This window comes from Rhipicephalus microplus, chromosome X (genome assembly GCF_043290135.1).
Source record: "Rhipicephalus microplus isolate Deutch F79 chromosome X, USDA_Rmic, whole genome shotgun sequence".
Taxonomy (NCBI): Eukaryota; Metazoa; Arthropoda; class Arachnida; order Ixodida; family Ixodidae; genus Rhipicephalus; species Rhipicephalus microplus.
This window is the reverse complement of record NC_134710.1, coordinates 442,305,310-442,330,848: the sequence shown is the minus strand read 5'-3', so window position 1 is coordinate 442,330,848 and position 25,539 is coordinate 442,305,310. Positions and strand designations below refer to the sequence as shown.

The 25,539-nt window shown below is 43.2% G+C and overlaps 1 protein-coding gene across 7 annotated transcripts in view; it reads left to right on the top strand.

Annotated features, from left to right (window-relative positions):
- Positions 1-24,696, top strand: part of LOC119161804 (uncharacterized) — a 268,657-nt gene extending 243,961 nt beyond the window's left edge. For 3 of the 7 annotated variants that reach the window (XM_075880544.1, XM_075880542.1, XM_075880547.1), the window contains one exon: positions 23,599-24,696. In XM_075880544.1, the coding sequence (XP_075736659.1) occupies positions 23,599-23,902 (304 nt within the window). In that variant the 3' untranslated portion in view covers positions 23,903-24,696. Of the gene's footprint in view, positions 1-9,111; positions 9,302-15,129; positions 15,256-23,598 lie in introns of those variants that run through there. The other 4 variants (XR_012887672.1, XR_012887673.1, XM_075880543.1 and 1 more) reach the window with 4 other exon arrangements.
- The last annotated feature ends 843 nt before the right edge of the window (positions 24,697-25,539 follow it).

Here is a 25,539-nt window from a genome sequence, read left to right as displayed (position 1 = left end):
AGACAGAAAGAAGTTAGGAGAGAATAAACGAGCGAGAAGGAGGGGGTCATCCAGAGCACTAAGCTTGGCTATGTGGGTTGTGTTTATCATTTCAATCAGGATAAAGCCAAAGTTGTGCGACGTTAAGCACGGGAGAGCTTCTCTTTTGTCTGGAGTGTGAAGCATACTGGGGCATGCGCAGCTTGAATTTCGCGAGGAAGTTCATTTGAGCTGCAATGGCACTGGACTCTGACATCAGTGGTGTTAGAAGGGGGCCCCCCTAAGCTGGCTTAAGCTCGCAAAGTCAGAAGTTTGGAGCCACGCCGTTTTTATTAAACGAGAATATGGAGTCGGGTGATCTACAAGTCATGTGAAGTTGAATACTGATAGGCGACCAGGTTAAATTCGGAAATCCTAAGAAAGTGCAACAGAACCCCCTACTTATAGATAGCGCAGCAGCCTAGTATACAATGACTAATTTTAGTTCGAATGACAATTGCGGATCAATACCAATTCTATATTTACTTAAAACGCGTGATGAAGGAATCGTTCAAAAAGAAAAAAAAAAAGTATTGGGTACGGTCTCACTGGCGACCAACTGCTTGTAATGCACTCCTCACCAGAGCAGGATTGGCCAACCTGGTTCTGTACTTGGCTACCAGCTCCTATAAATACAGCAATTAACCCTTGTCCCTCAGTCCCCAGTGGCTGGGAAGCAAGTGTCCAAGGTGACGATCAGACCTGCAATGCAGCGGAGGTGCTAAGTATCTCTGGGACCGAATAGGCCAGCATTGGAACCTGAAATTCCCCACAATTACTGCTAGAACACTATCTAGTGAGGATTGTCTAACTTTGTTGGTCGGTGGAATACAGAGTCCTAAATGGTATGTAATAGGGCTCAGCAAAGTTTGAATAACACATGAGATTAATGCAGTGCTGGTGAACGAACATGTCCTATGCTACCGTGGACTACTTTACAAAAGAGATCTATAGAAGTGGGGTTTCTTATACACAAGAATATCCCTGGCAACATCGAGGGCTACTATTAGTCCCGAGAACGAACACTGGCGTCGCTGCAGTTATGCAGAAGTGACGTCACGGCACGGATTCACCTGCTCCGCCACCGACACATGCCGACGGACGCTTCTTTCCCAGCCTGCCGTGTACCCGCTCTTTAGTGATACGATGGTAGTTTATTCTATATTTCGAGTAGTAGATTACTAAAGGTACAAAGTAAAGGCATTCAATGCTATTAAAAGTTCACTAAGCTGCAGAAAGTATGGATCCACTTTGAAAATAAAGGCGCCAGATTGCGAGGCGTTAGTTGTTTCCGCCATGCACGTACTCGAGAAAATCAGTGCTAAGAAAATAATAATGCCAAATGGCTATGACTTCATTACAACTTGTCATAGACTACCTGATTAAACATGTGTCCAATTATTACAAATAAAATTAGGTCCTTTTCAGTTTACTTGCAGCATTGCGATTTACCGTACAAGTTATGTCTGCCTGTGCAAATGATGTAGCTCATTCGACAGAATTCCGCTGTGGGATGCAGAAGACTTTAGATGAATCTGTATTTCATACACAATCATCTATAATTGTGAGAAAAGAAAATTGCGCTGCAAACCACATTATGGTTCCCGGAATTCTGAGAAGTAGGTATACCACGGATATCACCTGCAGATTTCTTCTCAGGAGTGATCAGGATTACGTATGGTTGCATACCATGATTTTCACGAACAGATGACTCGATCTACCATCACGTCATAAGCGGTAATGTTCACGCAGGAACACTGCTGATAGCAATTGTTCGCAAAACAAACGCGAGAAGGTCGAAATAAACTGTTTCGACGGCTCACGCCGCTTCGTGGCCCACGGGATAATGAAACGCCCTTTGCCTCCGTGAAGCAGCGATCGGTCTCCCACATCATGTTCCCATGCACATTGATGCTGTTCTGGGGTAATACTGTGGGAAAAGGTTATTCATCAAGTGGATATCTCAACGGGTAATACTTACAAGCTCACCGCACAGTTGCTAGGATGTTGGACATAGACACCATCTGAAATCAGTAGTGGTTTCTGTAACTAACTTCAACTTGTTTTTCTAGTGAAATGGAGTGCCAAAATTATTCTACCTAAAAACATGAAGCTAAATAACGTCATGAATTATAAGTAACTACACCCAAGAAAATGTAACGCAACAGCTGGAGCAATATTTTCAGGTGAGCACATTCGAGATGCCAGGGGAAAAAAAATGCTGCCAGCTGCAGTTACTCCAATTCGTTCGATATGCATACCAATAGTGGAGGTCAAACAATCAGATCTTTTAAAAGAAATCACCTTGAACAATCACTCTGAAATGAGAGTATGCTGTCGTATACATTTCAGAAGTGCGACAAGATTGCGAAGAATGCTGCAGAGTGATTGTGGTCACCTGCATTTCTTAACCTGCTGCACATGCATTGTCTTGCTGCTCACCCTTGTCGGAGTGTGGCTACCGTGGCCAAGAATCGATTCCATATTCAAATTAAGCAGTGCGACACCATATGACAAACCTCATCAAAGCGTGTACGTTGGAGCACTGGCATCATTGGGGATTCTACTGAAAAAAAAAAAAAAAAGTCGAGTTTTTTTATTGTTTATCTCGAGAATCATCGATGCCTCTTCCGTCATTTATTTTAAACATGAGAAAAGAAAAAGTGAGCCCAGGCAGCACAACGGCATTTGAAGTGAGCGCGTGTTATGTATACTCGCACTGCAAAAAGATTCGAAGAGTCTGTGCCGTGATGTTATGCAAGCCTCGCACCAGGCAGCACCACTTCAACTTCTCGGGGCATATAGCATCAGTGAGAGAGGGACAAGTATCATAATTAGGTTAACAAAATGAACAAGAAAGTGGCACAGGCTTATGTGCATACATCGAGCCATGATGACCCTTCCGTCGAATGCTTCTACAAATACGCAGAGTCAGCAATTATTAAAGAAAAACAAAGTACATTATACTTGTGGGCGACATTAATGCCAGACTACGCAAGAAATAGGCTGGAGACTATGCAGTGGAGGACATGGCATCGGCTGCAGAAATGCCAGAGGGGAGTTATTAGTCGGGTTCACAGAATGTATTACCTCACCAATATTGAACACTTTCTTCAGAAAACGAGCTAGCCATAAGTACACGTGATGAGGTCCTAATGGCGAAACTAAAAATGAAATATACTTTATTCTGTGTGCACACCCAGGCATTGTACAGGATGTAGAATTTGTTGGCAAGATCTGATGTAGAGACCATAGAATAGTAAGAGCTCGTGTTCCCCAGACTTGAACAAGCAAAGGCATAAACAGATACGCCAGAAACCAATTAACGAGCTAGCGGTTAGAAAGAAAATAGAGAAATTCAGAGGTTCCCTTCAAAATAGATTCACGGCTCTAAATGAGATAACTAATGATAGTGTTTCGCAGTGATTATTAATTTTACTAGTATCAGCACAGTTAATGGAAAGCACTGGCACACTGAGTAAAGAAAAAAAAATCTGTCACACAAAACATATCCTCAAATGCAACCAATAAAAATGAGCTAGTGGAGCTTTCAGAATTGATCAGGAGGTGTAAGATAGCCACCATCAAAAGGTTTACTACGGAGAGAATTTAGCAGGCTGTAAAATGTGGCAGAAGTCTAAAAGCACCGAAAGCAAACTTGTTGATAGGCCAAAATAGAATGTATGCATTAAAAGACAAGAAAGACAATGTCATAACCAATATGGATAAGGTAGTTGTGCTGGAGGATTTCTACAGAGAGCTGTACAGTAAGCGAATTAACCAGGATGATATCGTAAGGAAGCAATGATAGTCCAGAGGAATTTTACAATCTATAAGTAATGACAGGAGAAGTAAGGAAAGCCATAAAATGAAAGCAACGAGGAAAAGTCGCTTGTGAAGATAAGGTAACAACAGACCTACTCAATTATGATGGAGAAATTACGTTAGAAAAACTGACCACCTTATATACAAAGTGTCCCTTGATGGAAGGGTACCAGAGTCTTGAAAGAACGCTAACATCATTTCACCACATAAGAAAGGAGACGTTAATCTTTAGAATTTACAGGATGATCAGCTTAATGTCCTTTCTCTACCAAAGCCGCTGGATGAAAAAGCGCACGGTACGGCCTGCCATGTCGAGCGGCTTTCTATGGGAGAGCGCTTGTCAGCAGTAGGGTCAGATGCGGCTGCTGCAGCGCGACGGGGCGGGTACGGGAGGGATGGGAGAATGAGTGGTGGCAGCTCCCTCGGTGCATGCACCAACAGCAAATTAGCTGGTGTTTGTGACAACAGTGACCCACTGAGTTCTTCTAATCAGTGTTTTTTATTATCATTTATCAGTGATGACATTTTGCATATTTAGTAGACTGTGAGGCGCTATCTAGTAAAAAGCCCATTGATTTTTCTTGTGCGTGCTAAGCACCTGACTTTTTTTCAGAATCAGCTTCATGCTCTGAGACTGGCAGAAAAATCAACAATGCATGTAGCTGACTGATATGGCACTGAATGCTTGGCAAAGTCATTGTTCTATTTATGAAGATGTCTTAAACTAAGATATTTTGATTATTGTGACGTTTATTCAGCACTTTCACTTTTTCTCAGCCCAAATGCTTGACAATTATTATTTGGACTCTTTAAAATAGGCGTTCATTGTTTTTATATTTTCAAAGCGTATCGAAAAAACATGATTTCAATATATTCGGTAACGCAGTAGTATGCTGACAGTAATTAAGCTTCAAACGCTAGATAAAAGTGGTATAAAATACTGGCGAGGAGTGGCTTATCTAGAGCAATGGCACTGACAATAATAGGCCACAACTCCTGAAACAAAACCATGAGAATGCAGGAATAAACTCGAGCTATATTTATGTATGCACAATACACACACACACCCACGCACAGCATACATACACACGCACTACGGCCGGGTCAAGTGACAACCAAGTTTTTATTATGATTACACATTGCAAAACCACAGCTGCTGTAGGGCAGTCGAGTGCACGAGACGTGCCTTCGTTTGAGCGAGCACAGGTGCCTATTTGTCGGTGATACATAGTAGAACGAATAAACAGCAATGAATGAATGACAGAACCGCATGACCGAGACTGCCAGAAGACAAGTGCATTGGAGTGCTATCAGCATTTACCAGTGCCCGCAAAGAGGCTAACATGAAAAAACCAAACGGATGGTTTTATTGTCGATAGACACAGAAGCCAAAAGTTAGGTGCACAAGCTAGAGCAATTGTCAAGTTGTTTTTTTAACAAAGCTGTAAAGAAGTAAAAAAAGTATTAAGAATGCCAGGATGAGCCCTAAGTTGAGAATAAATAAAATATTTTCACTTGTCTTGTTTCGATTATGTGTTCACTGTTGAATTAGTTGTATTATCCTAAGACCGTCGAGACTGAAAGAGAAGAAAACATTCAAAAGCGCAGGAACACAAGCATTTGTGTTCCTATTTTACAGCATTTCATCGCTCTTTGCGTGTCAGTTTTCATATTATTGACTTGAGAACTGCTGGCTTAATCGCCAGCGTTGATATTACAGTCACTGAAATTTCGAAAAGGTTCGAGTCCACTGTTATGAGATCGCACAGATGCTTAGCATTTTTCATCTCTGTTTCATTTGATACTGTGCTGTATGAATACCATAGATGTGTTTAGAGGAAGTAAAAAGTCTATCTTATTTTGTGTTAAAGGAACAGTGGCAACTGCAGCTGCTGAGGTTATATATTCTAAATGAAATTATTAAATCTGAAGCAATGTTTTCTGAAGCAACATACTCAGTTACTGTAATTATTTAGGTGAATTACAAAGTTGTAGCTCTTTCAGATCAGTTAGCTGTGATCTTGTAGGATCCAAGTAAAATGTGCTCAAAATTATTTACTTCCGCGAAAAATGGTCGGTGTGCAAGGTTCCATCTCTGTTAAAACAATACAGAAAATTTGCAAGGGCTGCAGGTATCTAAAAGCAAGGTCCGTAATTACTTGGTCCGCACACACCAGCGAGATATTAAAAGATTTCGCGGGTCACACAAAGATGTTTGCACTCAATCATAACTACCACAAGCACCACGCACATGCAATTCTATGAGCGCTCGCAAGAACTGCCCCCCCCCCCCCCCCCCCCGCTGGTGCCGCAGCGGCAGTTCGGGTACTAGCTCTGTCATGCCGGTTTTGGAGCACACAGGGGGCCATACCCGTGCGCTTTTTCATCCAGCGGCCGTGTCTCTACAATCTAGGTGACATTAGGGTTCAATCATCGAAAAGACAAGCAGGATTTTGTAATAGCTGTTCCAAAATAGGCCATATTCATACTACCAATCGAATGATAACAAAATGCACTGAATATAACAAACTCCCATACATCACCTTCATAAATTATGAAAAGCTTTATTCAGTCGAGGTATCAGCAGTGATGCAGGCACTACGGAATGAGGGCATCAACAAACCCTACATAAAAATACTGGAGCAAGTTTACTGTGCATCTACAGCCACTATAGTTCTCTAAAATAAAGTATCAGAAACTGACTAAAGATGGGTGTAAGGGAGACACGATAAGTATTTCTACACTTTCAGAAAGCGTTTGACACCGTTCCACGGACATGCTCTTTTATTACATAAATTTTCCTTTTTAAGTCTCTCTGCATCTGTTCCTGGTTGGATGAGGGATTATTTAACTTCCAGAAAGCAGTCCGTTCGAGTAAATGGTTCCTCTTCTTCATACGAAATGATAACTTTCGGGGTGCCACAGGGTTCGGTATTGGGTTCTTTACTCTTTTTGGTCTATATTAAAGACTTGTCAGAGACGCTAACATCAAACATGAAGCTATACGCTGATCATTGCTATTTATAGATCAATACACAGTATAGACGACATTTGTGCTTTACAACAGAATCTTGACACTGGATAGATGGTGTGAAAAATGGAACATGTGTTTGAATGTGAAAAAAAAACGTTGCTTCCTTAGTTTTACCAGAAAAGGCTAGCCTTTCTCACTCGTCCTACAGCTTGTCAGAAGCACAACTTGACCGTGTTGAACATTTTAAATACCTTGGTGTATATTTGTCTGCTGATTTATCTTGGCATAAACATATAGGTTATGTAACTGGCAAGGCCAACGGTGTATTAAGCCTTCTTAAATGAAATTTTAAGTCTGCTTCAAAAAGTCTGAAAAAGGCTTTATATGTTACAAATGGCCGACCTATCTTTGAATATGCCTGTACAGTGTAGGATCTTCGTGGTCAAACTGTAATCTATAAACTTGGACCCATACAAAACCACACAGCGCGGCTTGTCAGTAATATTTACAATTTTACCTTCACTGTTGCATGCATTAGGAATAACTTAAGATTGAAGCCTCTTGATCAGCGTGGAAAATTCTTGCGATTAAAGTTTTTTCATTCTATATTCTGTGATGAAATTCGCATTCACAAGGGTTTATACATGATGAGCCCACACAACGTGCCACAAAGACATGACTAAAAAAATCCACGAGGTCAGCTGTCGTGCTGATGCCTTAGCAAATTCTTTTTTCCCTTTTGCCATTCGCGAATGAAATAATTTGAATGTGTGTGTTGTTGGTCTGCCATCCGATGCTTTTTGTTCGTCACTACAAGATGTGTGCTTTTTACGAATGTGCAGGAGCTGCTGCACAAATGTATGCCATTTTCCACGGCGCCATAGTGCGCTTTGTTTGACTGTCATACTGCTTTTTTTCCTCAGCACCCTACAAATATGCCCACTTGGGCAACGTAGGTTGAACTAATAATTAAATAATAAATAAAAATCTCTTCAATGCCATTCGCCACGTGTTTACATGGTCTTTAGGGCCATTGAATAGGAAGAGCTGGATGGAATAAGGGCTCAGGGAGAGTATTTGTGGTTACCTGATAACATTTGATTGTGGGGTGAATAGGGGAATGAGTTATAGCTCATGATTACTGAACTGGACAAGAAAAGTGCAAGAGTGGGTGTGAAAGTTGTTATACATAAAACTAATATGCATCTGCCCTGGCAGAAAAGAGCACTTTGAGATAAATGGAAAGACGCTTGAACTTGTAAAAGAATATGTCTACTTAGGACAGGTAGTAACCACGGAACCGAACCACGAGACTGACATACCTTGACGAATAAGAATAGGGTGGATAATATACTGCAGGATTTCTCAAATAATGAATTGTAATTTGTCCCTAACTCTCACGAGGAAGGTATATAACAGATGCATCTCGCGGATGTTTACCTACGGAGCTGAAACCTTGAGGCTTACAAAGAGGGTTCACTTTCAATTCAGGGCAACGCAGCGAGCGATAGTGAAAAAAATAATAGATGTAACCTTAAACGGACACTGAAACAGTTTTTGAACATTTCGTTTTTATTAGACCACTACTGGAACAAATCATTGCTACCATATTTCAATCCAAACACCCATTATTAACGGAGCTACGAGTACTGAAAAGGTACCCTCTTCCTCTGCTCTGCCTTTTACCCTCAACTTTTCCTTCGAGCGCTCAAAGCTAAGCTTCGCCTTCACGGAGCCTGCGACACGATGTGACGTAGCAGGATGCGTGCGTGACGTTGTGTCGTCTGCTTCCGGTAAGTCAAAGCCAGAGCAGAGCCACTGGCACTCAGGTGCTTGACCGCGGCTGGGCCAGCTGGGTGATCGTCTGTTTGTGCGCGCAACGCGAGCAGCGTATGCTTTGTTTCACGGCGCTTTGGGCCACTGCTGACCATGGACTGCGGACTTGAAGAGCATTTGCGCCGAATGAGTGATATGGTTGTCAAACCGTAGAGCGACACACCGTTTCGCGATTGTGCGCTTTGTGCCGAGGATGACAGCAGTGATCCGCCGCCACTTGACTCACTGGATTTCCGTGACGATGTCAACGATCAGGGGTAAGTGTAAATAATTTAGGTAGCACTTTTTGTTTGATACTAGTTCGTCCTCATGTCCGCGTTTCCTGTGTCGCGCCTGTGACTTTTTGGTTGTGCTGCATAATTACGAGCGTAGAAACAATTTCGTCATTGTCATTCATTTCACGGTGTTAGTGTGGTGTCCACGATAAGGATAACTTAGGCCAATTTTCGGGAGTGCAGGTGCGACAGCTGGCTTTGTGGAGCAGTTTCAACGGCTCTTGAACAACTCTGCTGTCGCGACAAGCTGCAAGTTGTTCTGAAAAATCTGGACTGCTGGATAACTTGGCACAAAAACTTCTGAAGCGTGTGCCTGCAGTCCGTCGTGCTGTGTGCTGGGGAACGGCGTCGCGGTTGAAAGAAAAATGCACAGGTAATAGTGTATCAAACAAAAAAAATCATTTTGAAGTTGCAGTTTCAGCAACATCATGTTATGCCTTCTTCCAGGAAATATCACTTTCTAGTGAACCGCTTCTTCACGTGATGAATTTGGCAGAGGCTTAGGCAACGTAACACAGTTGTATTACCTACGTACTGGTCAACGCCACCCGGAAGCAGTTACCGTCAGCCGACTGACTACGTGGGCTTCCAATATACTTCTATGCGCACGTGAAAGCTTTTATATATTAATTTGAAATGAAACTGCAAGCTGCTCATGCTTTATTTATATAAAATAAATTTTAAAATTTCAAATTTTCAAAACATTTTATTCTGTGCTGCGTGTTCTGCTGTCGAGCAGATCAGCTGAAAACGATGACGTCAATAGGGCAGATCGCGTTGCTTGGTGCGTGGGTGGTTGAAAATGCGTTTGTCCGAGTTGCAGCGATCTCGGGCGATTTGCAGCTTTGAAGCTTTGTAATAAATTACACAGTTTATGTAGAGAGCTCAAATTGGTCTCTAAATTACCCTTGGGACTTGGCCTACCGGCCCAATGTGTTAGTAAAAAATTGCCAAAACTGTTTCAGGGTCCCTTTAAGAGACAAGAAAGGAGCAGAGTGGGTCAGGGAACAAACTAGTGTTAAGGATGTCATTTGAAATCAAGGAGAAGAAATAAACATGGGCCAGGCATGTAGTACGTAGGCCAGATAACCGCAGGTCCCTAAGGGTTAGTGACTGTATTCTCAGAAAAGGCAAACGCGTGAGGGGGAGACCGATATTCGGGCATTCCGATAACATTGAGAAGTTCACAGGTATAACAGACCGCAGAAAGCACAAGACCGGGTTGATTGGCGCATCACGGGAGAGGCCTCTGCCCTCCAGTTGGCGTAGTCAGGCTGATAATGATGACACTTTGTGTTCATGAATCATGACACAACCTGCAATATTACCCAAAGTTTTATAGTAATGAGACATTCATTGACCAGAGTTAACAATGGACATATAATGTGGCAAGTTCGACACGTTGGCACCAGCTACAATGTTGTTCGTAAAGCCTGTAAAATCACTACCTATGGCTTATGACGGCAAGGTAGTAACAGTTAGTAAATGCTGTTAGGAACAGAGAATTTGCAATTGTTTCAACCTTAGGCATTACTAACTGCACTTACTAGCACAATTTTAATATAATTGACAAACTGTTACTACTCCAAAGTTAGCAAATGCTACTTTTTTTAGTGTAGGTGCGAGTGTGGTAAGACGGGTTCATGCGTCATCAAAGCCGTCACATTCCATACTGAAGTTCCCTTTTCCAAGCTCTCCATGTATACATTGCATATTGGCTGTTTCTTTTGGTGCACTGTTTCTGGCCATATGTAGAGAATATGTGGTTGTGGGCTTTGGAGTCCCTCGGATGACATGTTTTCTGTACACGCAATGGTTTCGCTCACGCCTTGAACATATGAGCAAGCTGTGTTTCTGTTGTAGTGTTCATTCACGGGCTGGACGCTGAATTTGTCGGTAAGCGTTGCCGGGCTTTCACAATAAAGGCTTTTCGGCAGCTGTTCTTGGTTAGCTCTATAAATAGCGTTTGTGGTTCATATGTTGAAATGCGCAGGCCGCCACTTGTACATTTATAATCTGGCGTTATTGGGTGACTGGACGATTTCCAAAGGGGTGGGGGCTTGAGCCCCTTCTTTCCTACAAGTTTGACGCTAACGCTGGCAGCTTAGCCTACGCTCGGTCCCCCTTTTTCTCCACTCGTTCCCCTTGTCGCCTTCGCTCTTCTCTCACGCTCTCCCTCCCATCTCTAGCTTCGCAACGCCGGCTCGGACAGCAAAAACACAACCTCAGGACGTTCTCAGTATAACTCCGTGAGGACAATATGATGCCCCCAGAATTTCCTCTTATTGTACTAGAATGGCACTAATCCCGTCCCCTTGTCCATAACAACCACAGCACATCCTCAAAACAACACTTCAGGACTTTTTCAGTATCTTTTCAGGACAACCATTGTATGGCGGGTTTGGTACTGTGGGCTGTGACACTACTGATTTACTTGTTTTCATGATATTTCCATACATCAAAAGAAAAACACCTGCGATGTTTCGTGTATATATATATTGTATCAACCAACAGAGAGGTGACAAAACAAACAAAGCTTGTTGACTGAAATTTATTTAACAGTAACTCAAGAAACACGAAACGTTGTACAAACTTCTCGAAATGGCTAGAAAGATATGCGGACATCTAAGTATAATGTGTGGCGTTGAATAAACGTTTTCGAAGGAAGTTTTTTAGAAGATGTTGAGAAAGCGTTCTTTACAAGAATTCCGTTTCAAAACGTTTACTAAAGATTATTTTCTAGAACTTTGGTAGAATTCGTGGAGGAGGTCTCGGGGGTGTTTTTTATGTTTCTTTCTTTTTTTTAACTAAATACTATTCTCTTTACATAGTTATGTAGTATATATATTTACATATTTTTTACTTATTTAAATGAAATAAATGAGCTTTCTAGTCAGCATTAAGAAATTAGGATGCGCAAACGCGGTGTGCACCTGCGCGGCTAGAACAATTTTACTTGTCTGGACGTGTTTACCGGCCTCTCAGTCGCCTCTTGAAGAAGCCGATTTGAGTAGATTTCTTTGTTATCACTCACCACGTTTTCCCTACCATGTGCACGATAAGTGAGCTTTTGACTACATGGGGACCCAACTTTTCTGTAGTACTTCAGTAGTGTAAAGGCAAAGTAGTGCGAAGTTAAGTGCAGACAAGTTTTTTTTCTTTTGTGTGGAGTGTGAAGCATGCACACGTAGTGGGAATTCGGCGGCAGATTCGAGCAGAGTTGTCGCGGCTGTCCGACTTTTTTGGCAGTGGTGTTAGAGAGGGGCCCTGCGCGCGAGCGACCACTACTTTTGTTTATTAATTTTGGGGCGTTTGTTAGCTGTAGGCGTTGATGCCTGTTCATAATGTGCGCTATTAAAGTGAACGTGCCTAAGGCAGTTTTATCTGCTATACCTTCCATTTTATATAGCTATAGTATTTGTACTTTATGACTACTATAAGAAAAGTTTTGGCAAGGTTCTGTTTGGCGTTTCAATTTTTTTCTTGCGAGTGGCCGAATGTATGCCAGTGTGTGCAACCGGGCCGGCACGCGTTTTTATAAACTACCGTGATACTCGAGTTCATGCGTGCTTCGTGTGCAGCCTGTTGCATCGTCTTAGGTAGGGGCTCGCAAAGGTTTCACCTACTCCTAAGTGTTCTGCAGCTCATTTAGTAAAATTCTAACTTTAGGTATACACCAGCAATATAGGTTGCCGCATGAGGCTTGAATCCGTGCATTTTAAGCCATTCGTTTATCTTGAACTGTACTTTAGAACGCATATTTTATGGCTAAATGTGGTCAAATTGCTTTACCCTACTGTGCGAGCACTAATTCAGTCATAATTCCACGCGTTCGAGCACCATTGATTTCACTCTGCTTGTTTCCACTATGCTTGTATTTTGATTTGGTTTATTAAATTTTTTATGCACCTCGCCCAACCTTGGTGTCGAAACTTTGCTAAACACTTTTACGTGTATGAACATTAGGAATAGTTTATAGCACCACCTACAATGAAATTTTCTGATTAATGACAAGCTTACCAGTATATTGGATAAAGTAAACTTTCTAGTCATGCACTACAGATGTTGACGGAATCTGTCATATGCGCAGAATCAATATTTCATTTATCACTCAAAACTCGCGATATTGTTATAAATAATGATAAGCATGCATAAGTCATGCACGTATTGCTGTTAAAACGTAAAATTGGATTCCATATTTATTTGAGAATAATAAATATAGACTGCAAGTTTTCAAGGTATTGGCACTGAAGGAATTAGACAAATTCGGAAATCAGTTTCATCAGACCTTATTGCTGAATCGCGGTCAATAGCATCCAAGATTCTGGTTCCGGAGATCGTTGCAGAAGCTTGCGTGCTTTATTGCGATGGTGTGTGGTTCAAGATAGGTGCCTCATATGGTTTTTTTGTTTTTTTTGCATTGACAGTCTGTGGTGCTTGAGTGAGGGGTACTGCCATTTTAGCCAACCAGAATCATTGAAACTGATCACCATAATTTGGCAGCACACAATAGTAAATTATTGACACCAATTTATGACATTATAGGTGTAATTGTCCCAGTGTGAGCAGCCTGAAAAAAAGCTACATTAGTTGTATTTGAAATCAAATTCATTTTCAATAATATAGGTTACCTGCAATAGATACATGATGGAAGTGCATACCATCGTGTATGTGTTAAGGTGTCATTGAATTTGCTTTCAACTCACTATGTACGAGCACAATTCAAGCATGGTTTCGGCACATCTGCAATGTGGAAATTGCATTTTCTTTCATAAGGTTGCAGCTGTGTTTGCCAAAAACATCAAGAAAGTTTTGCTTGTAATGTCTCTAGTTTGTGTACATTCTCCTTTTTTTAAGACACATTGTTCCAAATCATTTTAAATATACTGACAAATTCAGTTTTTTTTTTTCAAGAGACACATGTCACTCAATTGTTTTTTCTGTGTTTCCATCACAGCCTATGCATGCACCTCGTACGAACTGAGTGTGAAAGAATTCCGCACAAGCCTGTCATCAATGGTGGCTCGTGGAAAAGTTGGTTACTAAATGTACAGCAGCTGTGCATGACTTCTGTTTTCTATGAAAAGGGAACTTTCCTGAGCCACCTGGTTGCTGTATTCAAGTAGCTAGCATGTTAAGGATGTTCAATATTAAGCCTTTTGTTTTTCTTTAAAAAAGTCAGTGCTCTAAGCTGTGTGTGTAAAAGCCACCTTTGAAGATAGCTAAGTTTTCGGGGGAGCACAATGGGCAACAATAGTTATCACTGTCAGCCGTGCCCTTGAATAAGATTCAATAATGAACTTCATGCTCGAAGAATTTTTTCAAGTGGGAGAGTCTAGAAACACAAATGCCATAAACTGTTCTATCCAAAAATACCCACTTATTGTAGGCACTCAAGTTTCGGTATTCTTAGTTGATTGGCCAGCTGACAGCATTATTGTCTTACTTTGTGTTCCCCTGGACACATAACTTAAATGCAAAAGTAGTTTTCTGTTTTTAAGGCTGAATTTTATTACATGCACAAAGCACATCTCTCAATGTGTCAGTGCTGCTTTCCAAGGTTTTATGTCATGTTTAATTTATGTGTAATCTGCAGTTAACTTGAAATTGAACTTATTGCATTGCAACAAGAGTGTAGCAGATCAATGGTTTTATTTTCACTGTAATAATGACTGAATATTTTGTTTTATTATTATTGCAAGCTTATTTCATTGTCTTCTAAACCTAAATGCCATAACTACAATCAAATTATTCTCTATTGTCATACCTAATCATACCTAACTTTGCCAATACCTAACCATTTGTGATATATTAGTGATACATAACCATGTTTAACATTGTTAATGATGACTGACAGAAGGCATTCTGGAATACTGCAGCATTTTTAACTTCACTGTGTCTTTTGTGCGAGTATTTTGGGTTGGAATTGGAATTCGGGGTGTTGCTAAAATAACAATTTGATTGTTACACAGATTTGTGGTGAAACCCATTAATTTCAACTACTCATGGTTATAGCATACCTAAATTTAGGGGTGAGAAAAAAATCACTTGTTCGACTGCTGCTTTTTGGCTGTAACAAATTTTCTACCTTTATATATTTGCTACTGGGCCAATGTGTTTGCTAAGCTAGCCTTCTAAATTTCGTTGCACTGATAGAAGTCTGCTCGAAGAGAACAGTTTGTGCCTTTTGTATGTGTGCAGATTCCTGGAACAAGCATCTGGCCAGCCCCTCAATTGCTTTGCTTAATTATAGTTATTATAAAGCGTGCAAGTTTTGGGACAAAGTGTGGAGTCATTGGTTTATTAAAAGTTACAAGTATGCAACAAGGTTTGTTAAAATTTTGCATTTACTTTTGGATGTGCAGTATATTGCATTCCAGGCAATACCAGAAACAATATTAAGTTGACATTTAAAAGCCCGTCTTGTTTCTAAGCAAAACAGATTATCGTAATGATAGATGGCAGTGAGTGATTAATTCTTTCAGCAATTATGGCACCAATTTTGCCGATTAGAAAAGTACCAGCAATAATTTTCTGCCAAATTATGTCACTATTCCTACTTGTCACTCTCAACAGTGAACAGCTAAATGCATCAGTTGCAAAATGCTCACATGGTGCAGCAAATTACCCACAGGAAACGCTCAACAAGCTGGTTTCTATGAAAAATAAATGTCTAAAAAAGGTGTTAAAAGATCTAGCAAAAGTCTTTAGAATCTTGGCAAGAAGTTTACTACGCTTCTGATAATAAAAGTATAGTGAACGTTTACAAAGGTTCTTTAAAAAATCTAGAAAGACGTTTTTTAGACTTCTTGCTAGAAGTTTTTTAGCCATATAATAACGTGGCGTTAACACAGCTACAGGAGGTTTTCAAGCTGCTTAGGTTTAAATATCTCAACCAGACTTCTTATATACTTTTGAATTATTCTTTTAGGACATGTACTAGAAGTTTTTCGGTTCTTCTTGTGTTTCGTGGGAATTAACCACAACTGCTAGCTTTGTGAGGCATTTGAGTCTATGTATAGTCTTGATTGACTGATATGTGGTGTTTAATGCCCCAAAACCACTATATGATTATGAGAGATGCCGTAGTGGAGGGTTCTGGAAATTTCGACCACCTGCGGTTCTTTAACGTGCACCCAGTCTATGTATAGTCTAAAAAAAAGAAAAGCAGTATCGAGGCAGTCAACGCAGCTCAATCAACCACGTTTATATTAAAAGTGACACAGTGTCATCATCACCACGTGTATCGTGCCCAATGCACTCACTAGTGTTAGAGGCTCCGCTATGACATCCTACCAGTACACTCGTCATAGGCTTTGACTTGACTTGCCCGAGGACGAGCCATGTGTCAAATGCAGAAGTCGATCCTTTCACGTTGGGACCAGGCTGCTTCGAAGCACAATTGATCGCGATTGGCTAGCTAGTGTTCTAGGCTCCTTCGAACTATACCTTGCCGTGGTCGACTGGTGACAATACATTCATGATCAGTCTGAACGTTGAGCAGCCCAGTGCACCCACCAACACGGCAATTTACCTCCCGTCGCAACTTACGACTTTCACACATATCTCACTTTTAACCACGCACACAAACAACAAAGGAGACGAACCTTCACTAGGACACAGCTACAGAGGCTAGAAGGCTTTTCTAGTGTCCGGAGCGGCGAAGTATTGGTGTAACTATTCTCGATCCTGTGGGTAGGTGGCGCTGCCGCTCGCTGGCACGCATTCAGCGCGGGCGCTTGCGTGCGCTATCCTGCCGTTCTACACCTTGGTAAATGAGCGTTGTTTCCTTCATTTCACTTTTGGCAGGCTCCTTGGCCTTTTCATTAACGCAAATTTAGCTCAAAAGATTGTTGGCTTCGGCTGAAAAGTACGCGAATGTTGCTTGCTGAATCCGCATACGTTGTAGCTCTGTTGGCCGCGATTGAAGGTCTCGATCTTGCTGCGCGAAATAGGTATCCTGCCTTGCACCTACGCTTTTTTATAGTGTCTCAAAATGAAAGTGCCCTCGGCGTTGTCGCAGCACTGGTTCCACAAGCGCCCACATTGTCGACAACCTAAGTAAACAGCTTAAAGTGAAACTGGGCAAAACGTTATGGCGCCTGGTCTGCAAACTGCGTACCATTAGTCCCCCACATTTTTGCTTAAGACAGCACATTAACAGCGTCAAAGTAATATTGAAAGAACACAGTAGGTCAGAAATCAGCACATGCAACATCTTTACGGTTTATTGTATAATTTTCACAACACGAAACTGAAACACTGAACTTGACTCGGCACTCACAGGTACCGCCTTATCTTCTGAAGCTTTTGCTTTTGCCTCTGCAAACTTCTAGATTTGTCGGAGGCTTTGGCGAGAAAATGCAGCCTCGTGTGAGCATAGAATTTGATGTTTGCTGTCACTTCCCGGCCGTGAACTTGGCAGCCAACCATCTTGAGTTCATTGCCTTAGATAAAGCTAAAAAAACAGGTCATGCTTTCAGCATGCAGCTGGTTGCGGCTGAAAAAAACAGTAAATGCGTTCTCAAGTTCTGTCACAAGGCGTTCAAGTAGTTTCAACGGGTGAAGCACACCACCATGATTAAATGCTTAAGTTAGTGAAGCGTTACTATTCAACGTGGCCTGAACAGGAAGAATGCATAGTGATGATGCACACTCGACACACGATATTTTCTTCATGGTCTTGCGTACAACGTAACCAGCTCCATAATAAATTAATCCGCTGTCACTCTTCTTTTCTACAAAGTCCTTGTGATGAAGCAAGGAGCAGTGCTTCTCCATCATATCTGCGGCATCAGCTAAATTTCCTTCATCTAAAAGCCTGTCCACGAGAGTTGTCATTTTACCAGCTTCTTGCGTAGATGCGTCAGACGGCTCCAAGAGTGCACTGATCAGCTCAGGGGTCTTGCTAAGCTATAGAAGCTGAGGTTATTAATAATGATCAAGAACTGTCCTGGAGTCGGATGATCATTACATCCGAATGACTGACGAACAATCCCAAAGACGTTCTCCACTTTGTCCTGACTGAGGTTCACAGTAAGCAAGTACTTATATTGAAGCTTGGAAGTGGCATAATCCAAAAGATACAGCGTAATTTTCAGTGTTATACGAAGTCCCAGGGCAGTCCCTGCACTCGGAAAACCACCACCATGCTTTGCTGCATGCTCCTTCATTTCACTTTAAAAAATATTGAACTTTTCCAAGAACTCTGCACTTTTTGAGTCTGATCGAAGACCTCCGAGTGGTGTTCGCGACAACATGATGAAAATCAACTTCTCCATAAGCCTTACAAAGTGCTCTGTAGGCTCGACTATACGAAACATTTCCTGCAGATCACTCTTGTAGAAGAAGAGTCCTTTCAGGACCTCCTCGCTGAACAGCTGGTATGCCAGGTTTACGCGCATTTTTTCAAAAGCATTTGGCTCGACATGTGCTTGTGTTATATGTGGCATCACGTTCAGTGTGATGGCTACTCTGTCATTTTTCCAAGCCTCCTTGATAGGACTGACATGGACGTGGCCTTGTGAAATCTGTAATCTTTTGGAAACAAAGGCATTCCGCACGCACTTAAGAAGGTGTGGAAAGTCTGAAATCATGCGTAGGTGTCTTGCAGAATCAGCAGGATGGGGAGCCTTGCACATGATTTCCACTGATGACGCTGCAACCAGTAAGAAAATCATTTAAGCTAATGCAGGCAAGAAAAACATTGTTTCACAAAAATGTACAGAATGAGGCAACTTACCCTTTTTTCCAAGCAGCTTCCAAAGACTTCTGTTCCATGGCGCACCGTCACTTGTCCAATAATCAACACGAAGACCTGATTTTTCGGTAAGTATAGTCGCTTCAAGAAGTAATATTGAAAGTAGAGGGGCCTTCACATTGCCTTTAGAAGAAAACACGCCAAGTATTTGGGTCCATCTGCCTGTAAAGAAGACGAAGAAATTATTGAAGTGTTTTGGACAAAGCAAGGCTCTTTGTTTTACATATGCGAAATTAAAAAGTGGACAGAAACCAAATTCTTGTTCTTTGTAAGCCACACGTGGCATTAATAGAATATAATTAACAAAAACCAGCCACCTTGGAAAGACTGAAACATTATGATGAGTCCGAGGTCGCTCAGAGGAGTCTTGTCTTCTGGTTCAGTGAAGTTACCAAGGTCTACAAAGCCACTCGATTCTCCACACGCTTTCACTGCAATATTCTCGGATAATTTCAGTTCATCAAAAACAAGGCCCCCATGGAGACTGAACTCATCCATATCCTTTGTTTTTTGCTCCAGGGCTGAAAACACCTTGGGGTTGAAACCGAATGTGCTTTTAAATCCCTGCAAGTGCTTGTCCAAACAAGTCTTGCTTGGTAGTGCCATGATTTCATGCTTCCTTATATGTTCATATAGCTGCGGGCTCTTCATCCGAATCAGGATGCATTCCAGAACCCACAGCTTGTCGTAAGCCATGCCACGGCTCGACTTTCGTGACGCGGCTTTAAAACAAGTTCGTACAGCCAACTGCTGTTTTGGCGGCAGTCCGCAAATTTTTTGCTCGAAAGCCGTATCGGCCACAAACTAATTCACAAGCCGCAGTTTTTTTATCGTTTCTTGGGCTTTTGCGAGCTTTCTCCTAGTTCGCAACATCTGAACAGATTGCCTGGCAGCTCACTGCCGGAATTTCGGTTTGAGATTCTGCTTCTGTCTGGGCATATGATTTGATATAAGCTTCCTAGTGTACTTGCAACGCAAACACTGTTTTCCTTCTGCTGTTGTAATCGAGCATGCGTGCGAGTAGTACGATTCACCAAACTTCGTGCACTGACCGGTTTTGATGGGCTCAATACCACACCCAGGGCACAGAAACAGCGCGTCAGCTTTCTATAACGCCACTAGCGCATCACTTTGAGTGGCCACGAAAAATTCATCAACCTTGACGTTGCGGCAGTATATTCGGCACAACGATGTTTCAGCCTGTTCCTGCGTCGTTTCCGAGCACCCTGCGAATGTGACGTGCTTGTGAACGAGCACATATCTGGATTTTTCTCCACGAATGTGCCATCCGAAGCAAAGTTCCCCAGGCTCATTAGTCAGCACAATTTTGGTGCAAAAAGATGACGGCGGTGAAATATTGCTGAACAGGTGAGCAGAAGTCTCCGACGCTGATTGTACATCAACACTCTCGGTGAGTTCACTGTTGGGCTTGGCTTCATCTAAAGCCATGCGCTTCGGTGGTGGGGCATAGTGGTTAGCGAGGTCTCTCTGTTTCCTTCTTTTTGGAACATGCTTTGTGAAGTACAAAGGTGCATCTGGGAATATGGTCGGCACAGCGTCATCGGTCAGCGCTGGCCGTTCGCGTTCAAGCTCTACAACCTCTCCATTGATGACATGTTTGAATGTTCTCTGTATGTAGCGTTCATCAAAATGACGGGAACACACCACACATGTATTGTCAAGTACCTTGTCGTCTCGTTTGATGTTTCTCGACCATTCTCGGCTTCTAGAATGGTGCCGCATGTTCAATAGTTGCCAGCTGCTAGTTTGTTATTACGTGCTACAGGGTGCATAATGACTAATTTAAGGCTGTGACATTTAAGAGCACACTGTTTCAAATGGACATTTCGCAATACCAGGCTCGATACCCAAGCCAATTAACTACGCATGTCTCATTAAGCAGAGCGTGTAATTTGTCAATCTTCTGCCAAAAAAGAAACAAACGAGGCGAAAATATACAATAACTTTATGGTTGTATGAAACTAACATGAGGAGAAAGTTTTCACATATCAAATGCATCTACTTGGTGCGCAATGGTTTTGAAAAATTTTATCTAAGTGCTCAGTGCAATGCTTTTCTCATCCCCGAATGATCCTTAAGAGGACATTTTCCGGACCAATTGTTGTCCTCGGAAAGCACTCGGAAAGACTCTTCCGGGGCAAACCAGCTTATGTCATCCTCAGTAAGTACTAAGGTCAATGAGAACGATGCGAGGACAATTGTATCATATGAGGACGACCTCAGGACATCGAGTGCTGTCTCGGGACGTAGGTAGCGTCTCCTATGGAGTTTCTTCATTGAAAAAACCGATTTCTCGCGCTTCACAACTTTCCCTAACCACCCTGTATATATAAGCACTCGTCCTTGACTTCCAAGACAGTGGCGGATGGAGATTTCACCTTAGCGTTGTTGAACAATAAAAATTCGCAGAGTCTGTGGTAACTAAGAATGTAATTCTAGTCTCTGTGTCCAATCGCAGTCATCTGTCTCTCATTGCCTATTAGCAGCGATTAGCGTATTCCAGTATGAAACACCGGTTCATCACTGCGAGCTTTCTTCCTCCCTAGGTTCCTATCCTGCGCAACGCCGCAATGACTGCCAGTGTCAATGCCGGCGCCAGCGCAAGCATTAGCGTGTGCTGTTTCGCATCTACAGATGGTTTACTTCAGCAGGAGATCGTGTTGTTAATTTTAGATCCAAAGCAGCTCCTTGACTAGCCTGCTTAACGCTATAGTGTACTAGAATACGACTAGTACACTATAATAACACTGTCCCTCCATCCGCACCACTCCCCCTCACCGTAGGTGTTGGAGTGGTGCAAAGTAGCTCACAGCCTCGTAGCAGTGAGTGTTGACGCCTCTCCCTCGTCTTCCACGCGCTTGCCACGTGTCACCTCTCACTCGCTCCACCCTCTCCACCACTTGCAACGCTCGAGCACACTCTTCACATCGGCATCATCTCACCCGCACCACCTCTCTCCATCTTTCAAGGAGAAGTCGCGAATTGGTGGGTGCGCGCGCGGCGCACACCTCGACGCGCTCGTGGCGTGGATAATGCGGACAGCGCACCGCTGTTTGCCGCGCGATCACGCCGACGGGTGTGATGCCGTCACGGCGCGGCTTCACAGTGGTGGTCTAGTGAAAAAGGCACTCATATGCTGACCCGCAGGGCACGGGATTGAATCCCGGCTGTGGTGGCTGCATTTTCGATGGAAGCCTAAATGCTGCTGGCCCGTGTGCTCAGATTTGGGTGCACGTTGAAGAACCCCAGGTGGTCGAAATTTCCGGGGCCCTCTACTACGACGTCTCTCATAATCATATTGCGGTTTTGGGACGTTAAACCCCGCATATTAATCATCAATCAAGCCGTCGTGGCATGCTTCCCGCTACTGTGCACGAACCTTTCCCGGCTGTCACTGGTCTTGCGAGGGTCAGCTAAGCTGATCACGTTCACGGATGGCGACGTCAACATTGACGAAGTCCGAGACGGGTAAGCAAAACACAACCGTCAGAAGTGGAAGACCAGCGACACCAATGAGGTGTGAGTCAAGAACACCGATCGCGTTCGAGAACCCAGACGGTGCGCGGGTAACACCGATGTGACGCGAGCCAAGGAAGTCGAGCGCAAGCGTCTGCAATGTGTCGCGGCTCCCATGTCTGTGTTTCACACAAACGTTTACTTGAGTAAACGCTACGCTAAGTTTCGCTTCAAAGTGTTCTTCCAGCACCCGCGTCGACGACCGTTTCAACCGAGTCAACGCCGTGCGCACCGGTGCTGCTTCGCATGCCATCACGGTTTCCTTCGGTAAGATGGTTTATAGTTTTTATTAGAAGCCAATTTAGTTGGTGCGCGTTTCAAATTCATTGCAAAAATTTGGTTACAAATCCTATTAAGAATAAAAAATCGCGCATATCCACAATGTTGATGATGAAGGAGCTAGCTTCAGAGGCTAAATACGGTAAAGGGTGAATCTTCTGTACATATGCTTATTCATCATGATATAAAAATCTGACACTACAGTTGTGGTGTGATGGTATATACATCATATACACTGTGTTTTTTTGAAGAGCCACCACACGACCCGATGCCAGCCGACAAGCATGATACCGCCTGCTGTATTGGACAATTACTCCCACGCGCATGTGTCATCTTGTGGTCTTTTGATGGTGGCCTGTACCAGCTATATGCACAGCCCATGACTCGTCATATGTGTAGAACACACACAGTGGGCTGCCTGTAGACGTGCCATTGCCGGCAATCAAGAAGCTGCAGGGCATGACGCCTGGAGGTTCTTCGACCTCGGCGTTCACACCACTTACCCCACCACCATTTCTGATGTGCGTATCTTTATTGCTTGCTGTTATCAGCGATGCGTAGTCATCGTGGTCGTGGCCCGCGGCGCGGAGCGAGTATAGAGCCTTGCTCACTACGCTCACGTGAGCGAGCATCCCCTGAGTGGCGGCGCGCCAACTAGCGAGTGCTCTGGAAATGAAGAGCACAGCTGCACCTGTAGTGGGAGCAAGGATCAGTAGCGTACACACCGGCTTAACGACGAGAGACACCCCCCCCCCCCCCCTGCAAAAGGAGGAAGCTCCTAAAACCTGGAATGTGTTTAACCTTAACCTCACCATCAACAAAGTCTACTTCTGCTTTCTGCGAGTGGCTCATTACCAATAAGCACAGATATTGTAACCCGCCGCGCGTGCATTATTCTTCGCGCTGTAACAGCTTCATAAATGATATAAAAAATAAAGGCAAGAAAAATGACCATACTCATTCCTGAAGGTGAAATCTGCTCTTTTTGCTCCCCACAAAAGATTTGGGTAATACACAATTTCGAAAGCTCAATTTTAGATCACCGGCATCTCACGAGCTGCGAGATAACCTACCACTTTATTTTTATCTTTCAGCGATGACTGGGAAGCGTATCACCCGCGCACCAATGCCCTGTGGCTCTCCTACCTGCTGCAGAAGTTGACCAACAAGCTGCCCAGGACGAAGCAAGTGGCAAAGGGGTTCACTAGTGGCGGCCGACTGGCTTCCTGGACGGACGCAGTGCTGGCGCTGCCGTCTGCTGAGGCGTTTGTGGTCGAGCACGTGGCTCTCCAGCCCAAACGTAAGGCCGAGGCGCTCACGAAAAAGAGGCGCTGGGAAAGGCCCCAGAACAAGGAGCCGGACGCCAGGAGCGCCCGGACGCGCTACGCATTGCGCTAAGATGCCTGCACGTGGGCCGCCTTTATTGACTGCGAACATGCGTGCATGAGAATGCACAGTTTTACGGTGCCGGCGAAAGAACGTCGTTTGGTTTGTTGATTTTTGAAACCATGCATCTCAAGAGTAGAATTCTTGCTATGTATATATATAGTTTTGCACAAAAGTTTTAAACAAAAAAAAGTGAGACAGAAAAACTTTTTAAACTTTTTTTCTAAGCAAGACGCTGGAGTGGTTTTGGTTTGACTCAAGAAGAGGATGGTGGATTTATTTTTGATTGCAGTACGAGTGCTTGATAACTCGCAGTGCCTTAACTTTTGTTTGCTGATAGCTAACCGTCTTTTAGCGTATGTTGCTATTTACCTATTTAGTGCTTATTTATTTATTTACATAATTATTTATTTATTTATTTATGTTTATTTCTACAGGGCCAAAATGCTTGAGGCCCGTGAGCTTCGAATTGAATGCACGTGAAACAACCCCAGATCCTCAAATCCAGAAGCCTGCCCTACGGAGTCTCTCGTAATTATATCGTCGTAACAGGACTTTAAAACCCTGCAATTATTTTATTTATTTCATACTTTAGCCATTATGGCACTCCACGAAAAAAACAGAAGAAAATTATAAAAACATAACTGCCTGATACGTTGCTAACGCTCCGATTGCTTCGTTGTTTTTGCTTTTTTTGGGGGGTGCTGACTTTTGTTATTGTATGTTTCGCCGAAGATAAAATGAAGATGGTATGAATGCCCAGTGACTAAAGCATTGATTTGCATAAACCCAACGCCATTACTTGAGCAGAACCGTTCAGCTCGTATGTCGGAGGTACTCGGATATCACACTTTTATTGTTAAAAATACGCTGCATTTTTGTCTAATGGCTAACTTTCGGGTGAAGATTTAGACCGTTATTAATGTTACTGAGCAGCATTGACTGATCGGAGTTCTATGGAGTTCGACTTGGTCGTCTATTTCAGCCAAATTCATGCGAACAACCAAGAGCAGCAGTGCAATGGGACGCGCCAGCCACCACACGCCGGCATCACTCAGCTGCTCATCGGTCTCTATCGCATGCCTGTAACATTATACGCCCCATGAGTAATGACATGGTGGAGCGTTCGACTTGGTCGTCTATTTCAGCCAAATTCATGCGAACAACCAAGAGCAGCAGTGCAATAGGACGCGCCAGCCACCACACGCCGGCATCACTCAGCTGCTCATCGGTCTCTATCGCATGCCTGTAACATTATACGCCCCATGAGTAATGACATGGTGGAGCGTTCGACTTGGTCGTCTATTTCAGCCAAATTCATGCGAACAACCAAGAGCAGCAGTGCAATAGGACGCGCCAGCCACCACACGCCGGCATCACTCAGCTGCTCATCGGTCTATCGCATGCCTGTAACTTTGTACGCCCCATGAGTAATGACATGGTGTAGCGTTTTCATCGCCAGCCGCCGAAGAACACCACTGGGTGGAAACGCACCCTGCTCGTTCTTTTGGGCGATGTTATGATCGGCCTGCCTGGCTTGACGCCGCTTTGCGCATGAGACATTGTGGCTGAGCCTACCCTGATTTCTTCAGAGTCAGCGCTGCCAGAGATGCACCAAGAGCAGCGAGAACCGAGAAATCGTTCTTTTA